The sequence below is a fragment of the Dermochelys coriacea genome, chromosome 1 (genome assembly GCF_009764565.3).
Source record: "Dermochelys coriacea isolate rDerCor1 chromosome 1, rDerCor1.pri.v4, whole genome shotgun sequence".
NCBI lineage: Eukaryota > Metazoa > Chordata > Testudines > Dermochelyidae > Dermochelys > Dermochelys coriacea.
Window position 1 is genome coordinate 217,114,815 of NC_050068.2, and position 19,756 is coordinate 217,134,570.

Consider the following 19,756-nt stretch of genomic DNA (forward strand, 5'->3'; position numbering starts at 1 on the left):
GAGACAGGTCAGGAGGGGTAGGGCTCTTACCAGCTGCACAGAGCAGGAAGTTGTAGGTTGTTTCCTTCTCAAGCCCTTCAGGCTTTGGGGTGAGGAGGAAAAGGGAAGGGGAAGAAAAATCAGAAAGGTGAGAACCTGCAGAGACGTTGAGCACCTGGTTTCAGAAACATCTGGGCAGGGGTGATGGGGAGGAGGAAAAAGTTGGGGAGAAGAAAAAGAAAGAAATGGGAGTGAATCAGAGAAAGAGGGAGACTTGCAAATTCTCATGTAATAATAATTCTCATAAAGCCAGCAGATAATAGTTGGAAATCAGCTACTAACAAGTTATTGCCTCCTTACTCTGCAGTGTTCTACCATGGGTGATTAGTTGCTGTTAGCACACTGTAAAACATGGGCTTTGCTTGTTACACAGACAGAACTTCCAGCTTTACACCAGGTGCTGATAATATGCTGTGATGCTAATGAAGTGAGGTAGGGGCTCGATCCTGCCAAGTGTTTAACTTTAAGCCTGTTTGAGGTCAATAGACAACTCATGTGTCTAAAGTAAAGCAAGCTTTGCTGAGTCAGGGCCAAAGTGCTCAGTGCCCTGAAATGACATATTGTAATGACCCAGGGCCACCTAGAAATTCACCATTACACACTGTGGCCGATTAGTCCTGTAGGGCTACAGTAGGGATAGAACTCAGCTCCTCTTGCTCCAAAGGCCCAGACCCCCATGGCTTGAGATAAGGAAGAAGCCCTGTTATTTATTGAGATGACCAGAACAATTTTGATTAAAACTCAGGAATTAAATGTTGTGAAAAGAAGAGGGTTTAATCAAAACAATTTTTGGTTTTGGAACATACCCCTCCCCCGCAAATTTTTATTCTGAGAATAGTCGGTTTTCCCCCTTTTTATAACTGTTTTCCAACGTTTGCCAGGTGGAAAACAGTAGCCAAGTGTGAAAAGGGGCTTTCCCTCTCTTTCAAAAAACCTTTCCCTCTCTTTCTTCAGTCGAAAAAGGTAAAAAGTTTTTAAAAGTGTGTGTATGGCAGGGGGGAAGGGGGAGAATCCAAAAGTTGAACCCCCCTCCCCCCCCACACACACACACTAAAGCAACATTTGAGGTTAATATGAACATTTTTGTTTTGTTTCAAAATGTCTTTTCAAAATTAATCTCAGTGACAAATCTGCTGTTGAGTTTCACAGGAAATTCAAATGCAGTGATCAAATATTTTTTAGATTTTTTTTTTTCTGGTGAAAGATTCACTGGGGAAAAAAATCCTTCTTTTCCAACCAGCTCTAACTTTTTGTTAGCCTAGCACACACAGATGAGCATTTCTGATTCCATCCGGTAGAGGGCAGTGGTGCTCTAGTCAGTTCTTTAAAATAACAGGCCAAGACCATAGAATCTCAGGGTTGGAAGGGATCTAGTCCAACCCCCTGCTCAAAGCAGGGCCAATCCCCAATTTTTACCCCAGATCCCTAAATGGCCCCCTCAAGTGTTGAACTCACAACCCTGGGTTTAACAGGCCAATGCACCAACCACTGAGCTATCCCTCCCCCCAGTACACCCCCTAAAGTTGCCACTCGTCTCCTATTATTTTAAGTCAATTTTCATCTCCTTCATAATTCTGAGAAAAATAATCTGTGTTTCCAGAACTGTCAGATCAGCCCAAGATAAAGTTGGACATTTCCACGAATGCGACGGAAGCAAAGTGAATACTTCTTCAGCTGAAGCCATTTAGAAATCACTTATTTCAAATTTTTTTGTGAAATGTTTCACAGTTCTTTGTGTCCCTATGTATTGAAAAAGGAGCCAAGTTAGAATTCAAATTTCACTTGGCACATAGGATAACTTTAAAGCAAAAACCAAAACAGATTCACTGTAATAGGACAGAGTCATAGAAATGAGGGCTAGACGGGACCTTGAGAGGTCATCTAATCCACCCCCCTCAGAACGTGGCAGAGCCAAGTACACCTAGACAATCCTGGACAGGTGTTTGTCCAAACTGTTCTTAAACCTGAAATAATGGGGAATCCGCAGCCTTCCCAGGTAACCTGTGCCAGAGCTTATCTACCCTTACAGTTAGAAAGTTATTCCTGGTATCACACCTCTCTTGCCACTTTCTTCTTGTTTTACCCTTGGTGGACATGGAGAACAACTGATCACCATTCCCTTTGTAGCACATATTTGAAGACTGTTATCTTGTACTCCCCTCAGCCATCTCTTCTCTAGACTAAACATGCCCAATTCTTTCAACCTTTCCTCATACATCAGGTTTTTTCATTTTTGTTGCTCTCCTTTGGACTCTCTCCAATTTACTCATGTCTTTCCTAAAGTGTGGCAACCAGAACTGACCACAGGACTCATTCTTACCTTGAAGTTTACAGAGTTGTTTTTTCTGCATTGATACAATAATGTGAATTGTATCTTACTGAAAAAGGTGGGATCCATTTCTGTAACTCAGAGAGGAGCTTCAGTATTAGATCACGTGTTACTGCTTACATCAAACAATTTAAAAATGATTAGTGCTTTCCTGTAATGGAGAGAGGAGTGGCTACCTTCTATCATGTGATATTGCTCTGATCAGACTATGTAACAAATTATCACTACTTCCCTATTACATAGAATAGCTATGGAGGTTTATATTATGAGTTATTGTTAAGTCTCGTTGGGTGTCATTTTTAAAAAAATGGGAAAAGCCAGGGGTTCCTCATCACAAAATACTGAAAGAAACAAATTTATAGAAAAATATACAAAAAAAATTGGCTCACATTACCTTGAGCACTTTTTTTTAATTATGAAGCTAAATGAGTTAAAATAAATAACGATAATTCACAAATAATTCAAAAATGTTATAAATGCAGTCACTCTCCCATATTCCACTACACTGGTCACATATAGCACAAGATTTGTTACAGGTCCTGGAAGTGTCCTATTTGGGAATGGGCTAGCAGGGTTTACAAGAAAAGAAGTAAATTTTTGGAAAAGCTTTTCTTTGCTGTAAAATGAAGATTCAGGTTAACCAAAACATTTCTCATATTTGTGCTACATTCACCAAATTGTTTCAATTAAAAAATCAAAACATTTTATTTGGACATTTTCTAAATAAAATGTTTTGATTTTTCAATTCAAAATTGCTTTTTTCATTTTAATTTTAGTTCAACACTATTTTTTTTAAAAGGGTAAAGAAGATTGAAAAAGAAAGAGCATTTCATGTCAGGTCAAATCAAACATTTTGTTGGACTTGAAACTACATTTTTTGACTGTTTCGGTTCACCAAAAAACCCTGAAACATTTCTATTTGGGTTGGCCCAAAACTATTCTTTTTTTGATTTTTCAGTTGGCCAGCAAACTAAAAAATCAGTTATTCGCACAGCTCTATTTACAAGGATCACGGTCCACGTTCACAGCTGGTGTAAATCCACACAGCTGCATTGAATTGAATGGAGCTATGCCAATCTACACTGCTGAGGGCTTGATCCCATGACTTGTTATGGCCAAAACCGAAAAGTCATGGTTTCTGTCCCAAAAGACATGGCCGTGGCAAAGGTATCACCTTTGCTCATTATTTCAATCACATGGTGCAACAAGGTCCCAGTATTTTCCTGTAAGAAGTGATGCACTATTACAGTTTATTGGCCAATGTAGTGACTTATCGCTGCTTCCCTTTACAGCATTAGACAATGTCTGATCATATGAAGTCATCAAGGTTTCCCTATAAAACTGAGAAGACCTGCAGCATTATATCAGTTGTCACAACACAGCAGTAAGTTATCATGGCTTCTTTATACCACAGGGACTGAACAGCCCACCTACCTCCACTAACAGCTGTTTGATCACCGTGTCCTTCCGCCCTTTGTCCAGGGACTCCACTACCTCGTTCCCGCAGGGCAGATCTGTCTTCAGGGCCTCAGCGCTCACTGAGAAATTCACAGTACCTGAAACAAAGAAGGATAAGTGTTCTGCCAGGCACTGCTGCTACAGGGGTGTCAGTGTCATTCGCATGGTGTTGTGCTTTGTAGCACCACTGATTACGTGGAAACCTCTCTAAAGAGGGCAGAGCTCAAGTCACATGTAGGTTAGCACTATAGCACAGCTCTGCAGAAGCCTTAGTTCCAACCCCTCAGCTCCAACCGCTACACTGAATGGGGCTGGGCAAGATGGAGACGAGGGGAGTGCAGGGGCAGGTCTTCATATTGTGCTGCCCAGACCCTTGCATGGTTTCAGAGCCATCATCTTCCTTTTCCAGAAATTTCAGACACAACCAGTCTTTCAATCCAGGTTTTTATATGGCCCCCATCACAGTAGTCAGATGAGAAAACTGAGGCAAAGGGACACTGACTTGCTCAAGAGCTGGACACTGAGTCCAGGTTTCCTGAGTCCAGTCCAGTGCCTCAGCCACAAGGCCAGCCTTCCTCCTTTCATAACAGATCAATCCCTTCCAGAGAGAAAGGAGCCATCCAGTATCTGATCCAGAAATTTAGGAGCCACTTGGTCCCTCACATAGAGGTTTTGGACCCATCCATTAGTCCCTGATCCTGAGATTTTGAAGTTGCCAGGTCCCTTACCCAGAGATTTTGGGGTTACAGCCCAAGACACTGTTTTCTGTCCATTCACACAGAGACAATAAGATTCTTCTTCCTTCTCCACAGGGGTAGCCCGGAAGTAGTTAGATGGAGCCAGTGAGACATTCACCTATCAATTGTACAGAAAGGTGCCATCAGGCAGGGAGAGAGAAGGGTTCAAGGGGGTTGTAGGTAAATGGAGATGAGACAATGCAGGGGAGGAGAGGGGGCAGGGAGTTTGGGGGCCACAGGCATTTGGTGGGGCAGGGATTGAGGTGGGGAAAGCTGAGGGGTACTGTGGTTTGGGGAGGTGCAGGAGACTGAGGAGGGGCAGAGAGTTGAGTGCATGGCTCTAAAGAAACAGGAGATTGCAGGGCCTGAAGGACTCGGGGCTAGTTGTGAGAATAAAGACAAAATGGTGATCTTAAAATTTACCACCTTGGCATGAGTCTGAGACCCCTCTGGTGTCTTGTTAGGGGAGGAGGTGAAGTGCTGGCTGTGGGGGACGGGGGGCTATCTGGGAGTAGCTGAGAGAGAACAGAATTGGGGACCAGCGTAGTGAAGAGCAGGAAAGGGTTGGGGAAGCGGATGAGAGTGCCTTGGGGGCCCTTAACACTGTAGAGCTTGTTCCCGCTTCACTTTATCTGGAATGAAACCCATTTAAATAAAAGCTGAGAGAAAAGTCACCACAATTTTGCAGGGACCCCCTTCCTGAGTCCCCTCCAGTCCCTTGTGCTGGAGCAGAAATACACTGCAGGCTAGTGGGGCTAAAGAGACAGTGCTGTTTCCATGGATGCAACAGGCCAGTGAGTTTCCCAGCAGCTGTAGTGCAGCTCGGGGGGTTGTGTGGCATGAGGCCAAAGGCCTAGCGCACGTGTCCATTCCAGGAAGCTGAGAGTCTCCACTAGAGTAAGGGGTGATGCACAGTGTGTGGTCACCCCAGGTGCCTTGCTTGCCATGGGGTCATGAGATAGGCACAGGAAGTCTAAGGCCAGGTGCCTTCAGCCACACAGGAAGTTGGTCTCAGGTGTATCTGCAGCTCGCAAACCTTTGTCAGCAAACAGATTCCTTCTTTCCTAATGCCCACTCTGTACCCCAGTAGTAACACACACCTAGAAGCCAATCAGATTCCTCCTTTCCATCACCCATTTCTTACCACTGTAATAAGACAATTTCCTAGGGGCCAATCAGCTGCCTCCCCTGGATGGGAAACCATGTTGCAACTGGCTCATGTGGTCTCCTCCCTGCCCCCTGCTGGGCAAAGGTGTGAGTATCCCTTACCCTGATACAGCGGGTCAGGTAGTTGAAGACAGTGGCCTTTAGCGTGAAGGCCTCGCCGCGCACCACAGAGTAGGGCAGGGTGAGCTCCACGAAGAAGGGCTGGAAGGCTCTGAGGGACACGGTAGGGGAAAGGCCAAAGCCAGTATCACTTGAAGTGCAGAACGCATTGGCTTTCCATTCTGTGATGGTGTCGGGGATGGTCACGGCCAAATCAGCTCTTCCATCAGACCTAGTGACCAAACAAGAACAAGGAGATGGGGGGAGCTTTCCCAGCTTTGGGGGAAACAACTGTGTCCCTCACAGCATCCTGAATTGACCCCCCACCCCTTTTGTAACTGCAGGGTCCCTCGGGAGCACTGGGGGTGTGCCTGCTGGTTGGTTGTTGTAGGCTCACCGCAGAGCACTTCCTCCCATCCCATCCTACATCCAGCTCCGCAGAAGAATCATCCAAGTAACAAGACAAGGGGTGGGGTTCTACGGTGAACAGAAAATCCCTCAGACACACGGCTATAGAAAAGGATGAGATGCATAGCTAATAGTGACTTCTGCACCAGAGTTGGGACCAAAAAGAAATTACACCTCCCTCCGACACACACACACACTTCCCAGGCAGGTCACCTCGTGCTGGATCACTAAACAGGGGATTGTCCATTGTGATCCACACAATTAATTGTCTCCCAGTTACTGAGAGGAGAAGGAGTGGCTGTGGTGTATTAGTAGAACTAGTTAACCTACTTCCTGCCTTTCCTCTACCTGCCTATCCATCCCTCAGGCTTGTCTCTCTCTAGTCTATCTACAACAGGTACTCCATCTATGACAGAAGGATATAAGCACATCTCATGGTGTCTGAGCAACTTCTTCTGAGTGTCTGTGTAACCCAGTTGACCGCATTCACCACATCCCATAAACATCACTTACTTCACTGGAACTAAATCCCAAATCCAAGTCTCAGGGAAATACTTCCGGATGGTCTCCACTGGGCCACGATTGATGATGTGATCCAAAGGGGATGAATACATCCGCGCAGATGTAAGATCTTTATTTAGACATTAGGGGTACAGGGTGTGGCAAGGGCAGAGAGGACATAATATGTTAGACCTTATTCTAAACCATGGCATTTTGTTTCCAGTTAGTGATAGGCCTGATCCTAAACTCTAGGATAACCCTTCCTCACAAACTTCAGACCAAAACTTAGACCTATATCTGCTTGTAACCAGTCATTCCCTTCCCCACCCCACTCCCAGCATCATCATCTTTTTAGAACCTCTTTCAAAGCCATTGAAAAAATATCTCTATTGCCCTATTGTGATATCAAACTGTTTGCTTTCTAAAGACTTCAGCACCCCTTACAGGGGTGGAATGGATGGACATATTTATTCTCACACCTCCAATCCCAGAGCGTATGGGAAGCCCAGCTGTAATGACTGTGTTGTAGCAGCCCCTAGAGCCCTGCCTATATCCACTTCAATATGGAATTATCCTGTAGAACTCACTGCCCAAAGACATTATAGATGCAGTAGCGGAGTCAGAGTCACAGGGAAAAAAATTGTGTTTGTATATGACTAACAGTAGCAGCAACACTAGTGACACCAGCTAGGATTCAAATGATCACGGGTATCAGTTCTCATGCGTTAGGATACAAGTTGATAAGAAGCCATAGGCCAGGAAGAAATTTACCCCACAATACTGCACAGTGAGGTGTATTACCAAGGTGTTCCACCTTACTCTGAGGCAGCCTCCATTGACCATTGTCTGAAGAGGGATCCTGCACTAAAAAGATGACAGTGCTGATCCAATATGGTCAGGAGCCAGGACACTGCCATATATAGACCAGTAGTCTGATGTTCTACAGTAGGAACGGGGACATTGGATTAGAGGGTCAGTGATCTGATCTGGTTACTCTTCATTTCCACTGGTGTAACTGAGAGCATAATTAACACTAATATTCAGCCATCTAATCTCAGAGCTCTTCACAAGGCTGTGTAAGTATAATTAATCCCCTTTTACAGATAGGAATATTAAGGCACAAAGAAGTGAAACGATTCACCCAAGTTCAAGTTGATGGGAGAGCTAAGAATGGAGTACAGATTTCCTGATTCCCAATCCTAAACTCTCCCCCTGGGTTCACACTCCCTCCCCATTGAACCTGGCTCTCTTTCTGCTTAGTTTTTTCTCTAGCACTTGCTGAAAGGTGAAAACAAGGGAGTGGAAATTATCCTGTTCCAGGCTGAGAGAGCTGTAACCAAATTTAACAAGATTTAGCAGCCGTTTTGTGCCAGTGCAGCAAATCTACATTAGTGGGTACAAGGTGCCACTGCATCACTGTAGTTACAACAGTACACATTTCCTTAGCTGGTGAGCAAGCAGGTGGAAATGGACCAGATTCCTATTTCAGGACTGACTTTCTTGAATTTCAGCCAGCATAGCTGAGAACAGAGTCTAGTCCTACTGGTCTAGTTTCCATGCAGAGGAGAGGGTGAAAGGGAGGGGAGCAGGAAAAGCACCTAACGGGGGTATCAGGAGGGCAAAACAAAGCAGGCTCTTTTACCGCCAATACCATATGCTCCAGGAACACCGTACATTCTCTCCATGCAGAGTTTGGGCTTATGGACCTTGGTGCTGGTGAAGACTTTTAAACCCATCTCCTGTAAAAAAGATAACCCAGACAGGCATGTGGTAAAATAAACCATACGTCGGGAGATAATCGTGCCATCTGGACTGGACCAGGATGTGACGGGCTTATCACAATGCAGGGATGGGTCATTGCAAGACCAGATACTAAGGCCTGAGGGGTCAATGCCAGTGTGGCTGGCGGGAAGCCAAGGGCAAGGTCTATGTCAGTGAAAGGTGCCGGACTAGCGGCTGGAGTCGGACGTCCTGTGTGTCCTCAGAGCAGGTTCATCAGAGGCATCAGCCATGCAAGCTTCCGCCATGCACTCAGCCCCTGCCGGCTTGCCTCAGCCCTGCCCTGGAGGGAGTTCAGCCTCTCTGGCCCAGTCCATCCCCTGCCTCTCTGCTGAGATGCCTAACAGTCATTGTCAGATGTGCTGGGGATTGGGTAATTTGGGAGCGAGTCCCCCGGCAACAAACCTTAGATCCTGCAGGACACCAAACCCTCACCAGCTGGGGCTGGGTAATTACCCTGGGTGCTGGCTCAGAGCAGCACTTCGCACATGTGTGCGTGTGCATGGGTGTGTGGATAAAATGGGGACTGGCACTTCACAGAGACCTACGTAGATGGGAGAGAGAGCGTGTGGGACAGGATCTCTTTGACAAAATGGCTACAGAGGCTGAGTTGCCCATTTCTGGGCTCTATTTCTTTGCCCCAGCTATTAGGATGTCTCCTTGTCATGTTTAAATTAGTGATGGGAAACCTCTAGAGTTCAGTGCTTGAGAGAGGCATTCAGTTCTCAATGCTGGGGGGTTCCCATCTGGGGTTTTCTGGCCCAGCTTTAGTAATTACTTTGAGTGTGCTAGCTAACAAGCACCCAGCAAAGTGCGCTCAGACAGCACCTATGGGATATGAGAGGAGATTGCTCCCCCAAGAACACAGTGGGAAAATCTTCTGAACTAACAGCGATTTCACACAGTAAAGGGAGATGTGGCGCTCACCTTGAGAACGTTGTAGGCGTCCCCTTCACCGTCAGGAGAAATGGGTCTGTAGATGAATCCATTTAAAATGACGTTCTCGAGTGTCACACAAGGGTTATTGTCTTCTTCCTCCAAATGGTGCTCCCGGTAATTATAACCCCTGATCTCCTTCACCGGGAGCAAATCATACACCTGCGGGTATGACACGCCTTGATGTCAGTGACCACAGGCCCAATAATAATAAACCAGTGTGTGCCACCCTAGTGATCACAGACAACTTTAAGCTAACACACTTGTGCGTGCAATCCCAGTGACCAAGGGTGATTCTATAATAACAAACCCTACAGTAACAGAGCAGAATGTCTGACTCCAGGGCTCAGCACTGACTTTTCAATAATCATAGAATCATAGAATATCAGGGTTGGAAGGGACCTCAGGAGGTCATCTAGTCCAACCCCCTGCTCAAAGCAGGACCAATCCCCAACTAAATCATCCCAGCCAGGGCTTTGTCAAGTCTGACTTTAAAAACTTCTAAGGAAGGAGATTCCACCATCTCCCTAGGTAACACATTCCAGTGTTTCACCACCCTCCTAGTGAAAAAGTTTTTCCTAATATCCAACCTAAACCTCCCCCACTGCAACTTGAGACCATTACTTCTCGTTCTCTCATCTGCTACCATTGAGAACAATCCATCCTCTCTGGAACCCCCTTTCAGGTAGTTGAAAGCAGCTATCAAATTCCCCCTCACTCTTCTCTTCCACAGACTAAACAATCCCAGTTCCCTCAGCCTCTCCTCATAAGTCATGTGTTCCAGTCCCCTAATCATTTTTGTTGCCCTCTGCTGGACGTTTTCCAATTTTTCCACATCCTTCTTGTAGTGTGGGATCCAAAACTGGACACAGTACTCCAGATGAGGCCTCACCAATGTCCAATAGAGGGGAACGATCACGTCCCTCAATCTGCTGGCAATGCCCCTACTTATACATCCCAAAATGCCATTGGCCTTCTTGGCAACAAGGGCACACTGTTGACTCATATCCAGCTTCTCGTCTACTGTAACCTCTCAGTCCTTTTCTGCAGAATAATAATAACCCAGTGTGTGCAGACCAATGCTCACCAGTGGCCCTCCAGTAATAAATCAGTATGTGTGGTTGTGTCCTCACAAGCGACCCCAGAACTATAAACCACTGGGTGCAGCAATAGTTTTCATGAGTGCCCTACATAGATCAAGCAGTGGGCACAGACCTTGTGCTGATGTGGGACCCTACAATAACAGGCAGACTGCTCTGCCCTAGCTCTCATGAGTGATTCTCTGCACTTTCCAGACAAGATAATCTCTTGTGCCCGTTGATCACCAGGCCAGGCTGGCACTTACAGAGCTGGGCGAGAGCTCGGCTTCAGGCTTCATGAGGAGGACGCTCTTGTCTACAGCACGGATGGCGCACAGGGAGCCCGGGAAGGCTCCGACCTGGAGGTGAGTGTTGGAGGTGGGGAGGCCCTCAGCCGGTGAGAAATGCAAGTCAACCTGCAACCCCAGGAAAGGTGTTAAAGGAGCTACTTCTCCAGATACCTTCACATGCTGCCCCACAGCTCTGCCAATGCCCCTCAGTCCTGCCCTACAACCTCCCAGCTATTCCAGTCCTGGGCTCTCCCCCCCACAGCCCTGCCAATGCCCCTCTGTCCTGCCCTGCAGCCCCCCTGCTATTCCAATGGTGGGGTCCCACACAGCTCTGCCAATGCCCCTCAGCCCTGACCAGTGCAATTCAAACATGATCAGCGGTGCCCCCTATATGTCAGTTCTGTTTCCACCCTCCATAATTCTGCCTATGCAAATTAGTCCTGATGTGCATTCATCTCTCATATTCAATTGCTGATCTATGGTCAGTGCCTGATGGATCATGAAGCCATTGAACATTTCCTGAGTCTTCCTTGAAATTTGCCATTCCAGGTTCCACAGGTGGGCCATTGTCCCTGGGGTGAATGCGAGTTATAGAAACTGGATGCTCACCTTATTGGCAAAGCAGTTTTCAATCTTGAAATCTTCGGAATTGGCGATAACTTCCCCGCTGGGTAAAGTGGTGTATATGAGTACCCGGGCCAGGGGGGCGATATCAGGCCCCACAGGGAGCCTCAGCTCAAATACCTGGATAACTGGCAAACAGAGAGGGGGGTGGCTAAGCTATAGAGAAGCAGCTCCAGGGCCACACATTTCCTTAGGCTCCCTCATGATGGCGGCAATATCAGCCACCCTGAAAAATGCGCTATCCAAGGGTAAGAGTTTTGGCGCATAGTTGAGGCCTTTGACTCTTACTGCAGATACCTGGTGTGGAATATTCAGGTGAGATGGGTTTGGTGGATCTCAGCATGTTCTCTAAATCCATATCAGCTAGAGTCTAGCATTGTCCTCCATCAGTGCAGGATGCCTCTGCCCATGCAATAATGAAGGCGAGGAAAGAAGTGCATGTTGTACAGTGGCTCTGTGCGGAGGGTTGTGCGCACAGGGCTGCAGAGGGGGTGGGATTCCACACTCCTGCTCCACAAGGTGGAATCTGCCCAGCCAGCCTGAATCAGTCAAACTGGGAATCCCTTGAGATTGCCATTAATTAAATGAAATCAGTCAGGGGAACTGTGTGTGTGTGTCAAAGGGAGAGAGAGAGACCATGACTAGTGAGACAAGGAGGAGAGAGAGTAAGAGAGAAAGTGAAGAGGAGAGAAGGGTGCTGTTCTCAGCACCTCCTACAGACACAGCAGCTCAGCCTCCCAGGACAGACAGAGAAAGGCGTGGGGAGAGCTCACAATGAGAATGGGTGGACATTTTTCAGATGATTTTTTGATGTTGAAAAATGTAGACTTGGATTAACCAAAAAACGTTTCACAAATTTGTGTGAAATTCACCAAATGGTTTTGTTCAGAAAAAAAATTGACAACAAATCAGAAGGTTTTGTTTCAACATTTCCTAAATGAAAGGTTCCATTTTTCAATTCAAAACAATTCCTCATTTACAATTTCCCTTCAATTCTATTTAAAAAAGATTAAAGCAGCTCAAAAGTGAAATGGTTCAGCCGCTCCCAAACAATTGTTTTTTGAGGTTTCTGGTTCGGCCAGCGAACCAGGAAATCAGTTATTCACACAGCTCTACTCACGTTCTCCATCCCCCACAGGATGCACCTCGGTGCCTGCCCTCACGATGCCTCCCTTGGCCATCACCTGCCAGGAAGAAGAAACCCACCTATTACAGGGGTCCTGGTGGGAGGTGCGGGATGCTCACGGGGGAATGCTGGGGGTGGAGGGTTTCTATACTGACACCTTCCTGTGGGGAAGGAGCAGAAAATCCCACAAAGCCATACAGAGTCCCAGACCCAGACTGGAATTTACTGGGACCTCGACCAAGTCAGAAATTCTCTCTCCCAGCAGAAACCATCCACTCACTGGCCAATTCTGCATTTCCTTCACTGGCTTTTACATGTAAATGTCAAGGTCAAGTGAACCTGGCCTCGGGGCAGTTTGGTGGCCTGGGACATATATGGGTGTCTGGCCTCCAGTGCTGTGTCATGTGTACAGAGGTAGAGGTCATGAGCTTACCAAATAGTAAAAGACAATTTCCTTCTGCTCCCCCATGGCCTCTGGCTTCAGGATGTAGTGCACCCGGACCACCACATTGGAGCCACAGCTTAAAGTCTGAGACATAGGCTCGATTTTGAGAAAGCTCTTACTTAGGGAGTAAAAGCGTGTTGCTGTGTGAACGACGTTACCATACACAGGGGTGACCCAGTCTGTGTCGTAACAGTTCAATTCAGGTTTATGGTTTGCCTGATAAAGAAGAACATTTTTACATCAGATCAAAAAGTGAGTAACAAGTCTACTAGCATTTCAGAAGGAAAAAGGGGTAATTTTAAAAACATGTTCTTGGCAGATTTTTCAGTGCACAGTGCATTGATCTGCATTTTCCATGTTCGTGTGGAGAGAGAGAGATGGAGAACCAGAGGGAGAGCAACCAAGTGTGTGAAAGACAGAAAGAACAAGGGACAGACAGAGAGAGAGCAAGACAGAGAGGAGGAGATTGAAATTCCCAGGCAACAAACTCTTTGTTTTATCTCCCGATGGGCAGAGAGATCAATAAACCCACGGACATCTCCCCTGGAGCTCAGCCAGTGACACCTCCCATCCCCTAGCTCTCTGGATTCAGCCACTCACAGTGATGTGAATGGAGGTGTCTGTGAAGTTGACAGTGTCTATGGAAAACCAGACTTGGCCCTCTCCATTTGTTGTGTAGTTGGCTTCGTATTTGTTTTCCCTTATGGAAATCCGGATTGTTTCATTGGTGATTGGAGCATCGGTCCCGTCCACCAGCTTCACCTAAACCAACAAATCCAAATCTCCGTTGCTGATACCAGACAGGGAAAGCAGTCCCCACAGTCCTAATGACCCTTTGCCCATGTTATTCCTTTGAGGCAGCTCCAGAGGGTGTTTCCTACAGAGCCAACCAAGGGCCAGGTATGTGTGAACATGCTGGGTAAGTCTGAACCACCTGAGCATCCTCACAGAATGTGTGATTGGGAACATGGGAAGGACCTTGCTGGCCAACCAATGGGCCTTATTCTCTTTATCCTGTCTCTGACAGCACCAGGGGTCAGAGGAAGGTGCTGCAATTCCCATTAACAACAAGGATACCGCAGCATGTGTAGAGGCAGAGGGAGATGGCTCCTGTTCCCGTGGTTTGTGATCCTCCCACATTTTCCCTTTTCCGTTTGCATGTTCTCATTCTCCACAGACAAGCACACTCGTGTCAGGTAATTTCCTGGGTTCTCAGAGGTTCCTTACCTGCCCGGAGAAGGGGATCCCTGGTATGTAATGAGAGTCCACCTGCTCAAAGCTGATTGTGCTCATGGTGCCTGTGATCTCACTGGAGCCTGTCCCAGTTAACTCTACCCCTGCAAGAAAACATGGCAAAGAGGGGCTTGAACTAATGCACTGGCCTGCAGCTCCTTCAGATGCTCCAATGCTGCCCCCCATGTTGTCGAGCTCTGCCAGTGCCATTCAGTGCTGGCTTGCAACACCCACTGCTATTGCAGTGTAACCCCCCAGGTCAGCATGATGCATACCTGTACCCTCTTCCGTGATCTTGCCTTGCACCTCAATTTTCATCTCATAACCCTTTCGCTTGAGCTGGAATATTTTAGTCTTCACCACATTGGAGACACAGCCTCGAACATCCGCCTGAACCAGAGACCAAAGAGGAAATTACCATGGAAATCCCTGTACAATTCAAGTCTGTGTGGAACTGGAACAGATACCCCAGTACCCAAGACATTTGCCTGCTGCTTGGTTTGCCTTAATCCCGTCCTCTTACTGGCTTGATCCGGCCTGACTCCCTCTCTTCCCTTCTTCCTCAACAAACTAATCAAGGCATCTCTGGTCCCAGTTACTTATCCAACATACAGCCCTCTCTGATGCATTTCACCACAAATTCTCCTACTTACACGCCTGGTTCCCTGATTGTTCAGATCACATCCCCTAGATCTGCAACTTCCCATCAGTGTGACAAATCTCCTTGTGTCTTTTATCCACCCCTGGAATCCTCTCTCTTTCTCCATGCATATTCTTGCTCTCCTCTTCCTTCTCTTGTTCTCGCTCTCATTCGTCTCCTCCTCCTATCTGTCTAACCTACTTCTATTTTCTCTCTCTTACTTTCTTCTCCTTCATAGTCTCCCTCTCTCTCTTTATTGCTCTACCCCTATTCTCTCTACCTCCTTGCCCTGTCTCTCTCTTTCTTCTTCCTCTTGAGTTCTCTCTCTCTTCCAGATCCTACAGTTCCCTCTTGCTTTCTCCTCTGCTCTGCTCCCCTCCCCATCTCAATCCCGTTCACAGATACAAAAACCTCTCAGGGTCTTTTCTTTCCCAGCTAGAAGAAACGTCCTTCCAGGGGTGAATCCTGATCTGACAGATGTGAATGGGAGTTTTGCCATTGAGTTCAATGGGGCCAGGATTTCACCCACCAGGTTTTTCTTCATAATTTATATCCCCCAGCCCTGGCCTCACCTCCTCCTAACCAATACCTTCCTCCTGTGAGACAGAGCCCAACCCAGAACACAGAATCCCAGCGGAGGTCTAACAATTCCCTTTGACAGACACAGATCACCCTCCTCAAGACAGTCACCTCCTGCCTATGGGATAGGCCTTGGACTCACCTGTCTGGTGAATTCCTCACACACAGCCTCGGCCTCTCTTCCATAGCAGTGTGACCTGGACTGGGAGAATCTCCGGCACACACGGACATTCACCAGGCCGGGCACAGGGGTCCCATAGGTGTATCTGTAACCAGAGAGGCATTAAAGAGACACAAGGTGCTTAGACAGGGAGACAGAGTCATGCAGAAGAGGCCTTTTGGGGCTCTTTATACCATTACCCCTGAGGACCCTGTGGCTGGTTTCCTAATGTCTATTCTCTGGAGCGTTGTCTAGTCCTGTTTTCCAATGACTCAAGTGACGGGGTTCCAGCCATTTCCTGGGGGAGATTATTCCATTACCCAGCAGGCCTCCCCATTAGGAAATATTGCCCATTAGTCAGGCTCTTCTGCCCCTTAATCAGTTGAGTTTCCCTTCTCCCAGCTCCCTCCCATTTGGCCACACCTTTCTGGTATGGAAGAGCCCAGACCTGCGGACAGTATTCCAGGTGCAATCTCCTCAGAGCTGTGGGGCCCAGAGCAGACACTGTTTTCCAGGCGGGGTCGCGCTAAGGCTGTATAGAGAGGGATTATCATCTCCCGTCACCACTGCACGACACCTCTGGAGCACTGTTTTCAGCTCCGGGCACCTCTTTGCCCAAAAGCCATCGACAAATTGGAGGGAGTTCAGAGAAGAGCAAGAAATATGAGCAGGGAGCTGGAGGGAGGGATCTATGAGGAGGGAAGGAAGAGTTAAATCTGGCAAGTCTGGTTACGGGATGTCTAAGAAGGGACGTAATTTCTGCCTACAAGTGTCTGAAGGAGGCATCACCAAAGGGGGCAGGGATTATTTAAGGAGGCACTTGGGGGTCTGATTAGGAAGGATGGAATGATGTTAAGAAAGGGGAAATTTGAGTTGAATAATGGAGAAAACCTTTCTGAGAGGGAGCTGTACGGGGCTAAGGCATCATTTCCTGGGGCAGGGGAGGAGCCCCATTTCTTGGGATGTTTAAAACTTGGGCTGGAGGCAGACTAGACAGTAGGGAACAATCCTGCCCAGGGCCCTTGGGGATGGAGAGAAAGTGACCCAAGGGGCCTTCTCCAGCTCTGGTTTCTGGGGGTAGCAGCAGGAAGGCAACAGTGGATGAGCACAAAAAACGGTGACTCAAACCCTGAAACTCACAGACCACAGACGGCCACTTTCAGCTCCTCATCCTGGATGGTGATTTTCTTGGGCAGCTTCACTGACACCTCGTACTTGGGCAGCACTGAGGGAGAGAGAGGGGCCAGATGTTGAGCAGAGCAGAGGGAACACGTGTACATCACTGTCACTTCCCCACTGAGTGACAGACACAGCCTCTCCCCCTCCCACTCCCAACGCATGGTGCCAGATCTTCAGCCTGCTACAAATCACCACAGCTCCATGCCCCTCAGTGCAGCTGTGCCAGTTTACACCAGCTGAGGATCCGGCCAGGGACTGTGGAACTGAAGAGAAAAACACCGTAACCCCTGCTCCCCTCCCCTTCGCTCCCCTTGCCCAACCCTGCCCGCCGGGCTGTCGTTGCTTTAGAGGCTGTATTCTAAACTATGCAACACAAGTGATACCTAGTGAGGGCCCGACTCCCCAGTGCACCATCGTCACTCATCAGATTTAAAGGGCCACATTCACTGTGTGCTCTGGCTGCTTTGCTGCTTCAGTGAAGTAAAGCAGCCATAAGCCCGGTTACTTTGCATCCCTGCTGGAGTGGTACAAAGCAGACGGACTCCACCAGTGAATCTGGCCCCGAAAGTTCAGCCATTTTAAACTTATCCCTGCATGAAAAGAGTTGGATAAAAGCTGTTTCATAACACGGTAAAAGCAAATATTGTTTCCTGCTGGCTGAGTTCACAGACTGCATTCCCCTTCTGGCTGGGCACTAGAATGTCAAGTTTCAGTCCCAAGGTGAATTTTCTCAGCAATTCTGAACTAACTGAATGAGGGGGTAATAATGGAAGAGAGACATTGACTGGGGGTGTGTGGAGGGGACTGGAGAGCAGACTCAGTAAGACAATGGTTCTCAAACTTTTGTACTGATGATCCCTTTCACATAGCAAGCCTCTGAGTACTACCCCCCCTTATAAATTAAAAACCCTTTGAACTATATTTAACACCATTATAAATGCTGGAGGCAAAGTGGAGTTTGGGGTGGAGGCTGACAGCTTGTGACCCCCCTCATGTAATAACCTCGCAACCCCCTGAGGGGTCCCGACCCGCAGTTTGAACCCTTGCAATAAGAGCTGCTGTAGCTATAAGGCTCAGGCAAAAGCCAGCATGGCTTGCAGTGGCACACGCAGAGGCACCCCAAGCAAGGAGGTGGCAGTCTGTCCAGAGCCAGGTCACACTGGGGCACTGGAACCAGGGAGATCGGCCCAGCTGAAGCACAGGCTGGTCACATTGCCCACACTGCCACGCTGACTGGTGTTCGGAGCTGGTCACAGTGCCCGCACTGCCATGCTGACTGGTGTTTGGAGCTCTGTGGGTTCGCCCTACAAGAGCCCTGCTTTAAAGCCCTTCAGCTGCGACGCCCTGTGGTACCTATCCCGCAGTTCCCAGCACAGACCCCAGAAGCAGTGGATTCTGGGAAGTTTCAGAATGCCCTGTCCGGACAGCAGCGAGAGGCCTCGTGGAGCCACTGTTACTCACCCGTTCAGAATGAGCTGGCTCTTAGGCTTGCTGAGAGCAAGCTCTTGGAATGCACGTAAGTGGCTGGAGGATTTCTGTGGGACGATTCACAAGTGATCGGGGTGGGGGCTGGAGTGGTACATTGTCCTAGACTAGACAGAGCTGTACTTTCTCTCTCCTTGGGGTGATTAGTGGCAACCACTGTAATTAAGGTTGCAAAATGGGTTCTCTGAGAATCTACCACTCCTTCTGGCCTCTTTTTCCTTTCCTCATAAACCTTCCGAAAGTTTGCCCTTTGGGGCTGATGTTTTCCAGGCTTGATCTCCAGCCAAAGTGTCTTTATTTACTTATTTTGAACGTTTGAAGATGTTCTGGGTGCCAGGGACCGCAAGGACAAAGGTGTGAAGACCAGAGTGGGAGAAGAGGAGAAAGGAGAGGTGAGTTAAGCCAGTTTCATTGGCAGAGCACAGGGGGAGCAAACTGTGCCACTGTAATGCAGCATTCACATAGTTTGTACTGCACACAACTGGTAGGAAAAACCCTACACAAAAATAAAGCTGCATTGTACTGAGACTGGAATCACAGCCCAAATCCAGTAGGCCCGAGGGATGGGCCTTTGTATTCAGACCCAGATACTCCCAGGCTTACAGTGAACAGTGACCCTGACAGTTCAAGTGCTGAGGAGAAAGCTACACACCACTGGATGCAGGCTCAGATCCCTTAAAGCATCCAGTGTTTTCCTGGCCCATTCCTTAGATCACTCTTCACACATCTACACCCCAGACAATCCTGAACTAGATTTTTGTGCCTGGAATGGATGAATCCCAGACAGTTGCTCCCGCTTCCAACACCCCTCGTCCCAGCACGAGTGGGAACCTTCCTTACCATATTCCTCCACAGTAAAGGAGTGTTCTAGATTGGTCCCTGACTCTTTCTGCACCACCACTTTGTAGGTGCCTTGAATGGGCTCGGAGGTGAGGGGGAAGGAGAGCTGGGTGAGGCCCCCATTTAACTCCACCTCTTGCCACTGGTACACGCGGTTCCTCTGCGAGTCCTAGAGGTTAGAAGAGCACAAGGTCGTAAGATGACTCTTAACCTTTCATTTACAGGCAGGGTGTCTACACGGCATGAGGCTGCAGAGCAGGGCAGTTGCAGTCCAATGTTTGGCAGAGATACAGAATATATACATGATCATCTCCCTGGCCTCTCCGATAGCTGAGGTTAGAGCACCTGGTGCCCAGCTCTGTACTTTCCCAGTAGTCTGTAAGGATTAACCAGTCAAATCCTGTGCAATCAGCGTGTAATTAAACAGCCAGATACCAGCACCGAATCTATTCCATTGTCTGCCCACCTGATCAACATGCCCACATCCATATGGAGTGGGCAAGGAGGGTGGGAGAGAGCAAGGCTAAGAGACCAATGCACAGACAGCAGGATGTGATGAGTTTCTAAAGCCTAGGAACTTTAATGTTACATTTGCAGTTCGAGAACTGGCAACTGGTCTGGCT

General features: G+C 47.8%; 1 protein-coding gene across 1 annotated transcript in view; it reads right to left on the reverse strand.

The window, feature by feature from the left end:
• The window catches only part of LOC119860584 (alpha-2-macroglobulin-like), a 57,018-nt gene that overhangs the window by 20,898 nt on the left and 16,364 nt on the right, over positions 1 to 19,756 (reverse strand). Inside the window, exons 6-22 of the mRNA XM_038414451.2 lie at positions 19,134 to 19,302; positions 16,770 to 16,854; positions 15,612 to 15,735; positions 14,526 to 14,640; positions 14,245 to 14,354; positions 13,618 to 13,779; positions 13,006 to 13,233; positions 12,567 to 12,630; positions 11,432 to 11,574; positions 10,799 to 10,948; positions 9,445 to 9,615; positions 8,381 to 8,477; positions 6,751 to 6,868; positions 5,833 to 6,061; positions 4,555 to 4,681; positions 3,803 to 3,924; positions 31 to 82 (exon numbers count right to left, since the gene is read on the reverse strand). Coding sequence (XP_038270379.1) covers positions 31 to 82; positions 3,803 to 3,924; positions 4,555 to 4,681; positions 5,833 to 6,061; positions 6,751 to 6,868; positions 8,381 to 8,477; positions 9,445 to 9,615; positions 10,799 to 10,948; positions 11,432 to 11,574; positions 12,567 to 12,630; positions 13,006 to 13,233; positions 13,618 to 13,779; positions 14,245 to 14,354; positions 14,526 to 14,640; positions 15,612 to 15,735; positions 16,770 to 16,854; positions 19,134 to 19,302 — 2,266 coding nt within the window. The remainder of the gene's footprint in view (positions 1 to 30; positions 83 to 3,802; positions 3,925 to 4,554; positions 4,682 to 5,832; positions 6,062 to 6,750; positions 6,869 to 8,380; positions 8,478 to 9,444; positions 9,616 to 10,798; positions 10,949 to 11,431; positions 11,575 to 12,566; positions 12,631 to 13,005; positions 13,234 to 13,617; positions 13,780 to 14,244; positions 14,355 to 14,525; positions 14,641 to 15,611; positions 15,736 to 16,769; positions 16,855 to 19,133; positions 19,303 to 19,756) is intronic.